This window comes from Larus michahellis, chromosome 1 (assembly GCF_964199755.1).
Source record: "Larus michahellis chromosome 1, bLarMic1.1, whole genome shotgun sequence".
NCBI classification, from domain to species: Eukaryota; Metazoa; Chordata; class Aves; order Charadriiformes; family Laridae; genus Larus; species Larus michahellis.
In genome coordinates this window covers 57623144-57638379 of record NC_133896.1, presented here as the reverse complement: position 1 = coordinate 57638379, position 15236 = coordinate 57623144, and the positions used below count along the sequence as shown (strand labels likewise).

The 15236-nt window shown below is 47.9% G+C and overlaps 1 protein-coding gene across 2 annotated transcripts in view; it reads right to left on the bottom strand.

Moving 5' to 3' along the window:
• The window catches only part of CACNG2 (calcium voltage-gated channel auxiliary subunit gamma 2), a 53616-nt gene extending 46687 nt beyond the window's left edge, over nt 1-6929 (bottom strand). The window contains exons 1-2 of one of the 2 annotated variants that reach the window (XM_074579955.1): nt 6515-6782; nt 5827-5972 (exon numbers count right to left, since the gene is read on the bottom strand). In XM_074579955.1, the coding sequence (XP_074436056.1) occupies nt 5827-5968 (142 nt within the window). In that variant the 5' untranslated portion in view covers nt 5969-5972; nt 6515-6782. Of the gene's footprint in view, nt 1-5826 lie in introns of both variants that reach the window. The other variant, XM_074579945.1, reaches the window with a different exon arrangement.
• Nucleotides 6930-15236: the final 8307 nt, after the last annotated feature.

Below are 15236 nucleotides of genomic sequence, written 5' to 3'. Positions count from 1 at the left end.
TAGGTGTATTGTATTTACAATACGCTCTGCGTATGCCTGACCTGTTCTGTGCTCTGTGTTTCGCCTGCCGGGTAGCTGTCGCCCTGGGATGGGGACTGCGAGGGGAGGAGACGGAGCGAGAGCCCCGCTGCTAACCCATTCCCCTGGCAGCAGCCCCCTTCCCTCCCCCAGAGTCCCCTGCAAGGGGCAAGGTTTCTTGCCCGTGAAAGGCAGCAGCACACCCCCTGACAACGAGTGCAATATGGAAGGGAGAAGCAGCGCAGAATGGAGCAGCGAGGGCTCCCCCTGGGATAAACTGGGTATGCTTGATTGGGAATCTGCTCTTAAAACAGGGGCAGGGGGCAGAGCCATCTGAGAGCCTGAAATGTTCCCTGCTCCCCCCGGCAACCTCCTCGCTACTGCTTTTAAATTAAATAAATATGGAGCTTCTGCTGTCAAACCTCAGCTGTCCTCCTCCCCCAAAACTCTTGCTTAGATCGTACCAAACCACAGAGAAGTGAGACGGGGGTTTAGAGGGCTGCATGGGGAAAGAGATGGGTTAAAAGGGAAACATTGCATAGGAATAGCTCCTGGTCTCCCTGGCAAAGAGACATTTGTTCTATCTCTGTGTAATTTCTTTATACATTACTGCTGCCACACTGCATCTCCATGTCCCTCCCACCGCATTTCGCTCTCACTCTCTTCAGCAAGGCAATTTCTGGTGCATTTCAGGACAATATTAACCCATTCCTCTTTCTCTGTCAGTAGGAAGATTCATAATTTAAAAGCAATTTAAAAGTCGGTTCTAGCAACTCTCTGATGAGTAACAGCATTTCCTTGTCAAACCTTATGAAGGAACTGAGCTTGCAAGTCTCAGCCCCTCAAATCCCTACCTTCTCGGTAACTTACAGTCAGGTGTGAATTGAAGCTGAGAGGAGAACCAAACCCATCCAAGTCTGGCATGACGAGTAATTGTCCCTCACCATCTGCCACCCCACTTTTTAAAATCCTTTGTCTTCCTCTTCATCCAAGGCCTGTCCAGCTCTGCATCCTCCTTCTCTCTGGCAGATGCAATGCCAGCAGCGATCAGCTATGTGCCAGGCCATTGCCTCCTGCTGCATCTCAGGGCTGTGCTAGGCTGCTTCTGGTCCTGAACTGCGAAGACATGGAGACCCCGACTTAACCTACCACTATTTTCACTGCGTGTTCAGAAAAGCTCCTGGATCAGAACAGCAAGAGTCAGGGGAAAGGACCCCAGTAGATTTGTGGATCCTTGGAAGTAGGACGTCAGGCAATTCCGCAGCGCAAAAACTAGGAACGCTGACAGAAACGAAGGGTAAAAGAAAGGAAATCGGGAAAGGTGAGAGGGAAGATAAGGGAAAAACAACTCATAAGATGCGCGTCAAAGGAAAGAAGTGGCCCAGGAGCAAACAGCAGTGGGAGAAGGCAGAGCGAGGAAGCGACGCAGTGCCAGAATTGTCTGGCAGAAGCTTGTCCACTGCCTGTGCCCTGCCTCATTTTGCTGTCAGCTCTTCATTTTTGCAAACACTGAAACTGCACTTAACTCTCATGCGCTGTTCAGATATAACAAGCTGGAAAGGGAACAGATCAGCTCATTAATTTTCCTTGGGAAGGGTCTCTAGGCAGGAATTATTTTCTGCACCAACATCCATTCAATTACTTGCCTTCACACCAGTCAGATCTACAGGGATGTCTAACCCCATGCGCATCACTCATGCCTGCCTGCCCTGGACTCCTCTCTCCCTCCTTCTCGGTATAAAAGCCTCCCAGACCTATCCCTTTCCTAATAATAATGACAACATGACAAAACCAATAACCTACAGATACAAAATACATTTCATTTGCTTGCTTCCTAAGACCCTGATAAGGCATCGTCGTTCACTTTTTGAGATCCTGTAGGAGATCTACAGGAGCTAATGAAAGAATTAGACAAGGCATCACTCATAATAAAAAGTGGTTTTAAAGCATTCTCTGCCAAGAAGGAATTAGGCTGGAAGATCCGCAGCCATTTCGAAGTTGTAAGAGGTGCAGTATCCATGTGTGACATGAGCTTGCAGATCTCAATTTCTTGGTGTACGTGTGTGTTGTGCCTACACAGTTAAAGGGCAGAGAAAGGCCATTTTTCTCGAAGGGCAAAGATTTTTGAGTGGCCTGGAGGCACATTTGGGCAACCCCAAAGTCTGAGAAAGAATTATCTCAAGGAAGATTAGGAAAAAATTCAGAGGTGTGATCTACAGTAATGTGAACCGACACTGCCTTTCTGCTTTAGTCCCACCATGGAACAGGGGCTCACTGTAGGACACAAGAAAGGGGGAAGGAAATCCCAACAAAAGAGGAACATGCCAAATGACACTCCTCTTTGGAGCAATACAAAGATCTGAAAATGCTGGCTGAAAGTCCACTGTGGGAAACAGAATGACTGAAGAGAAGGGAACCCAAAAGGAACTTGCAATTCTGACTGTAGCATATATGTGTATACAGCCCGAGACTGAGTCCCCATGTCCATTTTTGCTACTGGATATCTTGGCTAAGAAAACAAAAGACAATTTAGTACAATATTTTGAACATGAAGAGTCCACCATCTCTGACAGCCTACAGTGTTGACTAATGCCAGCTTTCCCCCACATCCTCAGAAATGAAGGCAAGCTCATCAGAGGCTTCCTACCTAGCAGGTAGCAGGAAGCAGTTTGGGCTCTTTTGATCATTTTCTTGTTACAAAGCCTCCTGCCCTCCTCTTCATTACCTCCCCTCACCCTATAGACCTGCCCTGATGTGCACCCCAGGCAGTAGAAGCATCTGTCCCACACCTTTTGTCAGGTGCCTTTGCCACACCATGGGCAGGGTCTGAGCAGAGTCCAGGGGTTTTGCCCTTTTTACAGCCTCTTGGGACCAAGCCCTTCCCTCCACAAATCAGACCACCCTCTGCATCATGAGGGAAAGGAGTCTTTGCTGCACACTTCTCCCTCCCGCTCACCAGCAGGCAGCTTTCAGCAGGGAGAGTAAGTCAACCAGGGACACTTTTCTGATTCCTTCTGCTGAGAAAGATGATAGCCCCCTGTAAGGTGATCAGAGGTGACAGTAAGAGGCCTGCTGTCCTGGGGCTGGTGTGGATATTTGTCTGTGCTGTCCTGGGAGCAAGAGAATGCCAGCCACCAACCCGTGCAGGCTGTGGGGTTGCAGGAAGCCAAGTGGAGGCATCCTGGCAGTGGTGGTGCCAGACCTGTGCCGTGCCATCCCATGAGACAAACCCATGCCCAGGCCCTGCTCAGCATGTGGCTGTAGGGCTGGTTTTGCCTCCTGCTGAGATGCTCTTGCTACGGAGTCTTTATTCAAGTTCTGGTGCAACCTGTGCCCTCAGGCTAGGGACTCAGACCTGGGCTCAGCTCCTGTGTGGTGCATTGCACCCTCCTATCCCTCTCACCACTTCTGCCTGGCGTCCAGGGGCTGGGGGAACGGGCCAGCCCAACCCTCACATGGCTGGGGCGAGTGAGAGCACCCTGCCAGTGCCAGGCAGCTTGCGCTCAGGCTGCATTTCGCACCCTTCATGCAGGGCTGCAGTTTGAGCCCACTGGAGAGCATCAACAGGCAGGGCAGGGGGACTGGGAGGGCAGCACTTGAGGGGGCTGGGGGCACTTCTGACCTTTTAATTGGAAGCATCCTGGCACTTTCTTTGGCCATGCAAGCCACTTCTCCACAGTGCCTGTGGGGTCCTGTCAGACGTAAAAGAGAAGGAACCCCGAGCTCCTCCGATCTGACAAACCTCACCCGCCCCTTCCTCCTCCCCCTCGGACCACGTTCCTCTGGGTATGGCTCTGTGGGCAGATAGACATGATCTGAATTCACTGCCTCTCCTGGCCGGGGTCCTCATACCTCCTGTCTCCACCCCAGCCTCCCTCCGCCCTCCAGCTTGGGGACATGTCTCAGGGAGGGAGTTCTTCCCTGCAGCCTCCCTTACCCGCATGGCTTTGCATTTGGGTTTCCTTTTTTTTTTTTTTTCCCTTCTCTCTCTCATTAATTTTTAATTAAGGAGATGTCTCCTTCCCCAGTTGTAATGAATAGCTTTGTGAAAGGCTTTTCATTTTTTATTAATATATACCTCTATATATTTATCTATATGGAGGAAATGTGTGTGTGTGTGTGTGAGTGAGTGTGTTTAAAACATCCCCCATTAATTTACTGCTATTGATTTTCTGGCGTGGAGACAGCATATAGTATTCAGCATAGAGCTCCTCTGCAGGATATGTTAAAAGGCAGCAGTTTGGGTTGACAAAGGGCACTAAATGCAGTATGCGTCAAATAGACCATCGCTCAATGAAGTCACTTAGCTATTCAAAACATGTCCAGCCATCACTCAACCGTTTGCACCAAGAATGGGGGGGAAATTCGCGCTTCTTCCCGGACACAACCATTTTCAAACAGCAGCTTTAGCTTGCTTTGGTGAGAGACATCAGGACATACATAGTTTATTCCCCCCTCCCCCCTGCCTTCCATCTCCCAGTGCTGGGCTTAGAAAATCAGTTCTGCGGCACCCACTCCCCGCTCTCTCCCATCGGCGAGCTCCAGGCACACCCAGCTCCGGTGGACACCGACAGACACCGACATTATCCCTGGATGTCCGTAAACCCCTGGCAGCCCACCTTCCAGCTGGTGGCTGATTCATAAACAGGGCTTTTACAATAGGTTGTAATGTGCGCTCTTGTGCTCGCTCTCTCTCCTTCTCGCTACGTGTGTAACATAAACCACGCATTTACATCGGTTGCCCCTATCCCTCCAGCACAGGCTGAAGACCACCTCCCCAGCCCACACGTACACCAATAGCAGTACTGAGCAACACATATTTAAAAGCGAATCACTGGCCCCTCTTTTCTTTCCCCCTCCCTTAGGAACATCTGATTCCAGAAGTTGGCTGCGGCGGTGTCTCTTCTGCCATCAGACATGTCACTGAGTTGCTCTTCAGTTTCACCACATCAGACTTAGGCTGATTTTTCCGTTCAGAGACCTGTTTATTTTTAGCCTTTACCATAAACCTTAAAAAAAAAAAAAAAGAAAAAAAAGAAAAAAAAGAGCCCCAAACAAAAACCCACCCCCCAACAACAAGAAAACGTGGGAAAAATCTCAGCCCCAACCAAACCAATCAGCCGCCAACTAAACCCCTCTGAACGCAGCCCAGTGAGATGTGGTTGCTTACAGACATTACGAAATGCTCTGAACTCTGCTCGAGATGACTTGTATTGTTAGATTCACTGTACCAGGCATTTTGGACATAACAGGGTTGCTTCCCTTTCTCTCTTTTTCCCTCCTCAAGTGAACTAATAATTGCATCTGAAGTGCTTTGCAGTCACCCGCTCCCCACATTGCCCCTCACTGCCAGTCTTGTCTTTGTAAATAAGCCATTTGCAAAGAGAGCAATTATTTCACTCTGTGGTTACAGCCGGAGCACAGCAATAATACAGCATTTTGGCATTGCTTTCCCAGGCAACACAAACAAGCTGAAGACAGACAGACCGCAGAGTTGCTTTTTGCAAGCATCTCTCAGTGTTTTTGTAACACACACATTATTCCAGTTGGAGGAGGGAAGTGAATTTTTGAGGAAGGGGTGGGAGGAGAGAGGGGGAAAGAGGAAGGGAGAAGGGAATGGAGCAGAAAATGTTTTGCCTGTCTTCTTGCCTCTGTGCCCTGAGTAACCGAGCCCACCACTCTCGGTCTGTGGTGAAAGGAATGAAGTGAGAAAATGGTGGAATGTGGAGGGATTTATTTGGAGGGGGAGAGAAATACGGGGTGGTGGGAGAGGAAAGGGGGAGTATGTGGAGATCCAGAACCAAATACCTTCCAGGCAGCAGGTTCTCCATAATCCAGAATGGGTCATGACTTCCTCGTTCTTTTTGCTGGTTTCGTTCTCACTGACAGTTTTAGTCTTGCAAACCCCTCTGGAGTAAAGCCAGTAGTCGGTCCCCACAGCTATGGTCATCAGGCTGAAGGCAGCGAAAGCACCAACGGTGGTTAAAAGCATCTGAACACCTCTGTCAAAGAGCCCCATAATTCTTCATTATACAAATACCCAACCGCCTTCTGATTCTTGGGGTGTGTGTGTTTAATAAAATAAAAGAATAATAATTCCGACTAATAATATAATAGGTATATATAGAGAGATAGATATCAAAAAAGGGAGGTAAGAAAGCCCACGGAAAAGAGTGTAAATTAGAAAGACCACACGGGAAGAGGCTTGCCTTTTAAATCGGAAACGTTCTGGTCGAAATATAAAAAAAGGAAAAAGGAAAAAGAAAAAAAAAAGAGAGAAAAGAACCAAGAAAAACCAAACAAATAAAGAGAGAACCCCCCCCAAAACGAGACGCCTTAATCCCTTTTTCTAAAATTCTGGTCTCCAGTTTCCATATGTAATGGCTAATTTGGAGATGGCTTCCACAGTGAACAGGGGAGCAGCAGCAGCATCCTCAACACAATCTCTCATTATCTGGACCTAGACAGTTAGAGACTGTAAGAGCAGAGATGCAACCTTCAGTCTTCTTGCTTAGCTCTGCAGCCTGCGCCATGAAAATCCTTTTCCTTCCAGTTATCTTCCTTGTGTTTTTATTTTTTTTTTTCCCGGCAGCGGCAGTCGCTCCAATCCTCTCTCACTTTTTCTTCCTTGCTTCTCCTTCCTTTCGCTCGCTCCTACCACCAAGCCAGAGTGCCCAGTATACTGTAAGCCCTTGATTTCAGCTGAACAGGTGCCGAGGTCTTGCCTCCCATGGCTTTTCCGCACAGCCGCGGCGCCCGCTCCCGGCGGAGGTGGGCGAGGAGAGAGGGGGGCTCCCGGAGAGGGGGGGGAAGGAGGGGAGGGAGAAGGAAGAGGAGGAGGGGGGACAGTCGCGGCGCCCCTCCCGGGCGGGGGGCGCGGAGCGGAGCCGGGCTGCGGCACCCCCTGCCCCGCGGCGGCCCCCGGCGGCTCCCGGGCCCCGCTACTGCATCAAGGCGGCGGCGGCGGCGGTGCTGGACGGCTCCCCCGCGGCGGCGGCGGCGGCGGCCGGCGGTGCTGAAGGACAGCTCCCGGAGCAGCGGTAGCGGTGGTGCGGGAGGAGCGCTGCCGGGCCGCTGGTGCTGAAGGACAGTTCCCGGGGCGGCGGCGGCCGCTGGTGCTGAAGGACAGCTCCCCGGCCGGCGGCGGCGGTGCGGGAGGAGCGCTCGGCGGCCCGCCGTGCTGAAGGACAGGTCCCCTGCCCGCGCCGCCCGCCCTGCCCGCGCCGCCCGCGCCCCAGCATCCGCGGGCGGCAGCCGCCCTCCTCCGCTCTGCGCGGGCAGGCAGGCAGGCAGGCAGGGAGGGGCAGAGGGGGGGCAGCCTTCCCCCCCTCTCCCTTCCCCCCCCACCCTCCCCCCGCGCCTAGCCCGCCGCTGACAGCCTCGGGAAAAGGGTCGCCTCCCCCCCACCCCCCGCCCCGGAGGCACAGAGGAAGGCGTAGCTGCGGTTCTCTCCCTCTTTCTCTCTTTCTGCTTTTTGTCCCCTCTCCCCAGCTCCCCCATCCACATCCCCCGCCGTACGCGCGCAGAGCTTCGAGTGCAACCCCGCAAACCCTAGCCAGACCCGCACAAAACTTCGGTGGTCAGCCGTTTCTCTCCCCAGGAGATGGGTGAAACGTAGCGTGGAAGGGTTATTTAAAAATAAGCATTTATTACTGTTATTATTGCTGCTGTTATGATTTTTAAGTGCTCGCTCTTCACTCTTCTCAGGTTCGCTGCAAGTTGCATATGTTTTGGTGTTGCTCGTTTTCCGTCCCTCTGTCTCCCCCTGACCAGTGTTGTGTGAATCCCTGCGTTCTGACTTTGTCTTTATAGCTTTCTGTGAAATCCCAATGCCTGCTCCAAGAAGCAGACATTTTGGGAAGATTCTTCACGAGAAAGGACAATTTATTATTATTACTATTATTTTGTTAAGGAAGGAATGCACCAAAACTGAATGCTTTCCCTCCCCCAACCCCCGGAAAGCAATCCACCTTTCACATCCTCCTTTTACACAGAAAGATGCATGAGCTGAATGGATTCAGGCTGAAATCTATCACTACTTAATTTTCCTCTGTCAGACACATCCCAATAGTACCAGGAACATATACAAAATAGTGCAATACTGACATCTAAGTATGTCATAATCCTCTCTCTCTTCCTCAGCAGTATCATTACACCAGGTTAATTACATTAGTCACCTCCTGGTTCTATACATGTAGCTGCTCATTAATGCAACAATCATAAAGAAAAGAAATAATCTAATTCTCGATGCTACCGATTTTGTTTCTCTCTGATCGGACTCATTGTTCAGTGAAAAAGAGACCAGAAGAGCTGCTTTAGGTTCACTGCTGTTCTGTGCGGGGGAGCAGGGCTGAGGGAAGGGGGTGTTGGGAAGTTGAACCAGTTGGAGTGCTTCAGCCACATTGCAATTTCATAATTCCATTTATCTCTGCTCCCTTCTCCCTCTCTGGGTGCAGACCAGGGCTGCCCTTTCAGGACAATCTGCTCCAGGACTGTTGGACATGAAGGGCTCTATAGCAAGCAGCTGGGGGGCCATTGGCTGCCCTACAGACCACCGATCATTTCCTCAATTTGGAGGGCACAGACTGAGCTCCCCTCACAGCTGAGACCAAGGTAGAAGTGTTTAGCAGCAAGAACTCGTGGTGTCTGGCATCAGCCATATGCAGATCACCAGCAGCAGGCAGGAAAGGCCCTGGGAGAGGCAGGAGAAGGGATGGAGGGAGCAAGGGGTGGTAGGAGACAGAGCAGGTTGAGACCACTGACACATTTTGTGGGGAAAAACACACAGTCCCTAACCTTACCTGGGGGAACCCTGGCCTTGCCCTCTGCCACAGGAGCTGGGGGTCTCTTTCTATGCAGAGGGAACTGCCAAACAGCTGAGGATGGGCAAGGGGGTAGGTGGCCCCAGTGCAGCTTTATCACTCTAAGTACAGCCTGCTGCAAGAGTGTGGAGGATGGTAGCTGTGGACAGGGTCTCTAAACCGTTGTCCTGGGTTCAAAGGAATTTGAGAGGCAGAGAGATGTACAGAACACCCCTAAGCTGTTGGGAGATTATGGTTCTACAGGGATGGCCTGTGTTGAGGACGAGACTCTGTGAGGCTCTTGGCTGGGGAAGCAGAGAAGATCACCCTAGGACCTGTCCTCTCCTTCTGAGACATTTCCACTGAAAGAAGGAAGGGGTCTTGAAGAGGGAGACTATTCTGGCACTCCAATCCATCAGGCACCAGCATCACATGTATGGATGGGAAAGCCATTCTGGAAAACTGTGTAGCTCATAGCTCCAAAGAAGCCAGGTTCCTCCGTTACTCTGTACTCTCAAAAAAAGTGCAGCAGCACTCTTCCAGTAATGCCAAACGAGCAACCTGGCTGGAGTGAGTGGAAGCAAAAAGGGCTTAGACACTCTGAAAGCTCACTCAGCCTTACACACCAGGATTGTTCAAAGAGGAGAGGGAGAGAAGGGGTCATACTGTGTGTTTTCACTTAGGGCTCACCTGTGTAGCCCACACGGTTAAATGTTTATGTTACTGTTACAAATGGTAGTGCTGCTTTGGGTCAGGGTATGGTGGGCTCTACAGACAGAGGTTGTCTCTGCTGAGGAGCTTGCTCTGTTGCTACCCGAGTTTAGCAAGATTAGTAGAGTGAGAAGCAGTCACTGTAGAGGTTGTGGATTTGGGCTTGCAGGGGACCCTAACACTGGGAGAAATTACAGATTTCATCTATAACAAGAACAATATTGCTGAAGTGCCAGATTACATATCCTTACATTTAATGAATCCAGTCAGATGCAGAGGATGACGCAGCAGCTGGGTCAAAACATAGACCCTCAAACCAATCCAGAACTACTGCCTTTATTAGATATTTCTACAGCTTTGGCAAGTTTGTTTTCAAGTGACTACAGCAACAGGAGAGGGGCACATTGTCCCCAAAGAAATTGCTAGTGTAAGAAGGCCAAGTTTGCAGGGTGATGAGTTCTTTAAACTCTGGCTAAGAGGAGTGAGACCTATGAGGGCTCAGCACATCTCAAGATCAAGACTAAACACGGCTTCCTGCCTCACACTTCCCAATTTCCAGAAATAATTCTCTTCCTGTTACCCTACTTATATACTCTTAGACCATTCACAATAATCCCTCTACAGTTCTAAATGCCACAGGAGAAGAATGGAACAAAGGCAATGCAAATGCCAGGATGTCCTGTGTGACTGCTTGTGCTGTGGCTAGATGCTGTGCTGAGATTTCATCTTTCCTACAAAGAATCATTAAAAATGATAATACAAAACAAGAATACAGAATAAAAACACTGTGGCAGATTCTTACAACAGTCGCATCTTACTGAATAGCGCAACACAGAATGACATCTATAGAAGAGTAAGGAGAGAGAAATTAATAGTCTGGAGGAAATAGAGAGATTTTAAATTACATTTTAAATTACTTGAAATGAGAAGCTGATGAGACAGGGAGCTGCAGGAAGTCTGCTTCCAATGGCAAACTAAGAGTGCTGCTATTTGTGGAGAGAAGGGGCAGTGCTGTAGGAAAAAAAGGGGCACAAGAAAGATGCAGGAAGGGAGATGAAGGGCATGAAGTCGGAAGCAACTCCATAGGATGGTAATGGAACTGAACAGAGTGTTTGTGGATTGAGTGCTGCAGTGGAGTTTTTCGGTACATAGGAGAAAATCAGACAGCAATAGCATATGAAAACTGGTATCTAGGAATCTTCGTCCTGGGGAGGCCAGCTCAGAAGGAGCGGCTGTAATGAGATGTAAAATAGATGGAGTTGATGCAGCTGTTGATGCAGAGCAGAGGTGTTAATAGACAGATGCACCAGCAGAGGAGATGTTAGGAAAAATAAATTGGGGTTAGGGTGATGATTATAGAACTGGAAGCCAATGGGCAGAGAAGACAGGAGTGAGATATGATGCCAAAAAAGATGCTAAAATTTAAGAGTTTTCACTGGAGAAAGTTGAAAAAAGTCACATATCTGTATGCTTAGACAAGCAGAGGGGGTGATCAGAGTAGTCATCTCTAGCATCCAAAGCTGAGGGTCCCAAAGCACTTAAGAAACATTATTCACACCACATCTGCATGCTGGTGGTTTTGTTAGACCAATTTAACTAGCAAACTAAGGCAAGAAGATTTGTGGTTTTGCCAGAGAATCAGAGGTGGAGATGTTAGAGATAGAGATAGGGAGATAGGGATAGAGATAGAGACAGCGATGGAGATGGAGATGAGATAGAGATAGGGAGATAAATACAGATGGAGAAATCTTCAGTGGTCCTCTTATCTTCAGGTTCATATAACTTGAGGATTAACATAAAAGACAGTTTAAACATCAAATATATAGGAGAGTAATCTCCAGCGGAACACTGTGACCAGAAGGGAAGAAAGGAGAAGGGAGATACAGGGCACAGAGGTCTAACAATTAAAATGAGTAGGTTTCCATGCAAAAGTGGTGCTAGTGCTGCCCTGAGAGTGCATAAAAAAATTCCTGTGTTAGACAGGAGTGGAACTCTGGCAGGGACCAAGTATGAGATTATAAGGTTGCAATACATAACTCCCTCAGTTTCTGACCTATATCTTCTTCCAAGCTAAATGTTGCGCAAACAATTCACTTAGCCTCATAACACTATTAAAGTAACGTGTTCATTAGTTTGCAGAAGCGCAGAGGCACTGAAAAATTCAGAAGATAATTGTAAGCCCACCAAAGTGGAAGTATTTGCACTGATTTTAGTGGGACCTGCGTGCTATTATAAATGAGTTAGGTACCGATGGATACCCAAGATACCTGTTCCAGATTGTGTCTTGAAGCTAGAACTCCTGCGCTCCATGCAAGACTCCTTTTTCTCATGCAACATTTTCTTCCATTGAATGGTAAACTTTGAAATGTTTGCTACTTGAAGATGGCTGGAAAAACAAAAGTGTCATCTCAAGATCCCCGTGGCTTGATTTCTTCAAAAAGGGAAAGGCTTCCTTTTTTACTTGAAAGAGATAGTGGGAGAAGACTGGGATTCCCAGGATGAATTTACCACCATGATGAATTGCTGGGATGAGAACTGTTTTGTCTCCCTTTCTCTTTGCATGCTGTGCTGAGGTTTGTATGTACAGCAGCCTCCTAATCAATAGGAATCGAAAAAAAAATAATCAATGCCTGCAACCCATTAGCTCTAACAGAGGGCAGGCTGCTAACAAGTCACTCTAGCTGGAATTCCAGTATTTGGTAAAGTATCCTCAGTGACAATTATGTATACATATACATACAAACTTACTGAAGAAGACTGGCAGAGAAAATAAGTTGTGAGAATGTTCCCCCTCCCACAAGTATGTCCATCCCCGTGTATTTGCATAACTATGTTAAACTAAAGACACTAACCCCCACTCAGATGCTGTCCCTCATACTTTTCCACTCCAGCGCACATATTTTTCTACACTCGATCTATAATCCTAGGCTACCTTTATGATGGACCGTTTTGTATATAAATAAGTAGATGCCTCTGCACCTGCATAAACCATAGAGCACAGAAATCCAATTTGAGACCCACTTATTCACAAGCATACAGCCATTCCTTCTCCTTTGCTGTATCCCCAGATCCTTCATGGAAATCCTCTTTTTTCTTCCCACTCATACCCAAAACCAGGCACAGATAGTTCCCACCGACATCCACAATACACCCAACCCTGGGAGCATATTCCAGGAAACAAAAAGTTACTGAAAAGGTTATGGCACCGGTTTTATAATCAGAATCTGCTCTAAGGCCAAGGCACAAGGAAAGGGTCTCCAAAAGGGATCAGAGAAGCAAAAGGTCTCACTGCCCATTGTGCATGAAATAAGGGCACAAATGACTGTCTTGCTCCCAATAAAGCCTTTGTCCGTCCATCCACTGACTATAATTAGAATAGACTCTTGTTCCTGATCTGCCTCTTATGGAATGGATGGTCTCTCCTGGTCAACTTCAGAATCCACAAATTAAAAAAGTTATCTTTTTTGACAAACAGGTTTATGAAAATCCTGTGAGGAAATGTGCATTGGCTGTGGTTTGGTTCTTTAAGAAGAAAAAAGCCTGTTTTCATGTAAACATAGCAGTAATCACAGAACTGCAAAGAATAAGGCAAGAAAGAGAGAGGCCTTGTTTTTTTCTGAACTGAAGGTTTTCAGAATCTTTGTGGAAGCATCAGCACAATGATAAATGCTGAGGGAAAGGTAAGGCCTACAGTAAGGATGGTTCATGTTGACACTGATCGATATTCCGTGATACCAGGCTTTCTTCCAGTGTAAAGGGCACAGATGGGGACAGAGAAGATGATTTTGTGCAACCTCATCTATTCAGAATCATCATTTAAAGACACAATCCAGCCCAAACATGAGCTTTTGCCATCTGGTCTTCAGCAGATGCAGAGGTATCACTGGGGCTTCCTGTATGGGGCAGACTTGCTCTCCTAGGTCTGGTGGTACTGAGGCAGATAACCCCTCTGCAAGCCAGCTATACACACTTTGATCTTCTTTAGGACATCCCTAGCTCTTCTTCTGTCAGATAGTTTAGGGTATCAGGGGAGGAATATTGAAGTTTTGATTTCTCTGATGCTCAGTAATAAATCAGGGTTAAAAGAGACTCTTGAAGGAGCATCCTAGGAAAAACAAGAGAAACTGTTAGTCTCTGGGATAGGTTATTCAGTCCCTCTGACTTTTCAGAGGGACAGATCAAGAGAAGCACATATCACAACACCTATTCAGGAGTTCAGTGAGCGGGCAATCTTAGGAAATTCAAAATCACCAGGTCCCACTAATGTCAGTAACAGGCTACCGATTTTCATTCAAGAGGTTTTTTTTTCTGTAGTCTGACATAGTTGGGGAGACATCCCATGAGATGTACATGTACTTCGGACCTGGTTTTAGAGAAAGCCAGCTGGTGTATTGTGTCCAGAGGAGCTGTTATCTGAATTCCTAGGATTTGGTTTTACATTACCATTGTAATGGTTTAGGATCCCCAATGTGAATTCCTATAGAGGAAGTAGGTTAAACACATCAGATCAAGCCAGTCAGATGCTAGACTGGAGCATTATGATGATGCACAGAATAGTATGCCATGGATAGAAATTGTAGAGGTGATATTCTCTGCCCTGGGAATAGAGACCTATTTTAAAAAGAAAGGAAAACACATACGTCTTTTTAGGCTTCTAACTCCATGTTTAGACATCGAAGAACTGTCCTGATTTTCAGTTGTGCTGAGCAGTCAGCATCTCACATTGATTTTGCAGAGATGTAGAGGCTCCAAATACCTCTGAAAATGTGGATGTCTGTTTTGATGTCTTAATGTCATTTTAGCAGATTAACTTTGACCTTGTATAACAACAAAATTCTTAATGTAAATGAAATCAGAAGTCCCAAGTCCAAATGCCAGGCACATCAGGATTTGCCACATTCAGTCATTCACTGCAGCTACTGACCACTTGTAAAATTCCTGGGAACAGTCTGAAAGCAGAGTTTACTCATACGGTGGCAAATCATGAGACGCGAGGAGTCTACAGCAGAGCAAAGCAATTCCCAGCAGTGCACTTGGCTCATGCAGCTCCACCAGATCAAGCTCAGGACCTTGATGATGCCTCTCTGCTGGTTATGGGGGTCTCCTTGGCAGCGCCAACCCCAGCAGAGACTTGCCAAACACTCCAGCCCATCTGCCAAGGGTGTAGGGGTACAGTTCTCCCTTGTGCTTCTGTGGTTTGTTTGCTCTGTTGTTGTCCGCTTTGACGCAGTGAGCAGGTCTGGCGGGGGGCACAGGGAAGTTTATCTCAGCCATGCTCCCCTCTCCATATCAGGGACACAGGAACATGCACAGGACACAGCTCAGAGCAGGAAAAGGGAATCTCAGGCTGGTTATTCCCTGGGTTAAGGGGGTGGCTGGGAGATGAGCAGTCCCCTATGCAGAGCTGGTCCTCCTCCCACGCTCACCACTACTGCATTCTTTAACAGGACACTTTTCCAGGTTGCTTGATTCTGTTGGATAAAACTATTCAGTTGCCATCTTTCCAGTAGCCAGTCTGAAGCGACAAAGCACTTCTCTATTTCTCAGACCATTGGGACGCTTCTCTGCAACTGACCTATATTAGTTATAAGCTTCATTCGTTCTGGCCTGCGCTCCTCTCTCTTCTCCCACATGGAGCACTTGCACTGCTCCTCCCCCTCAAACAAACACCTTTACACATCCAAGGACATTGTAAAAATAAAATGA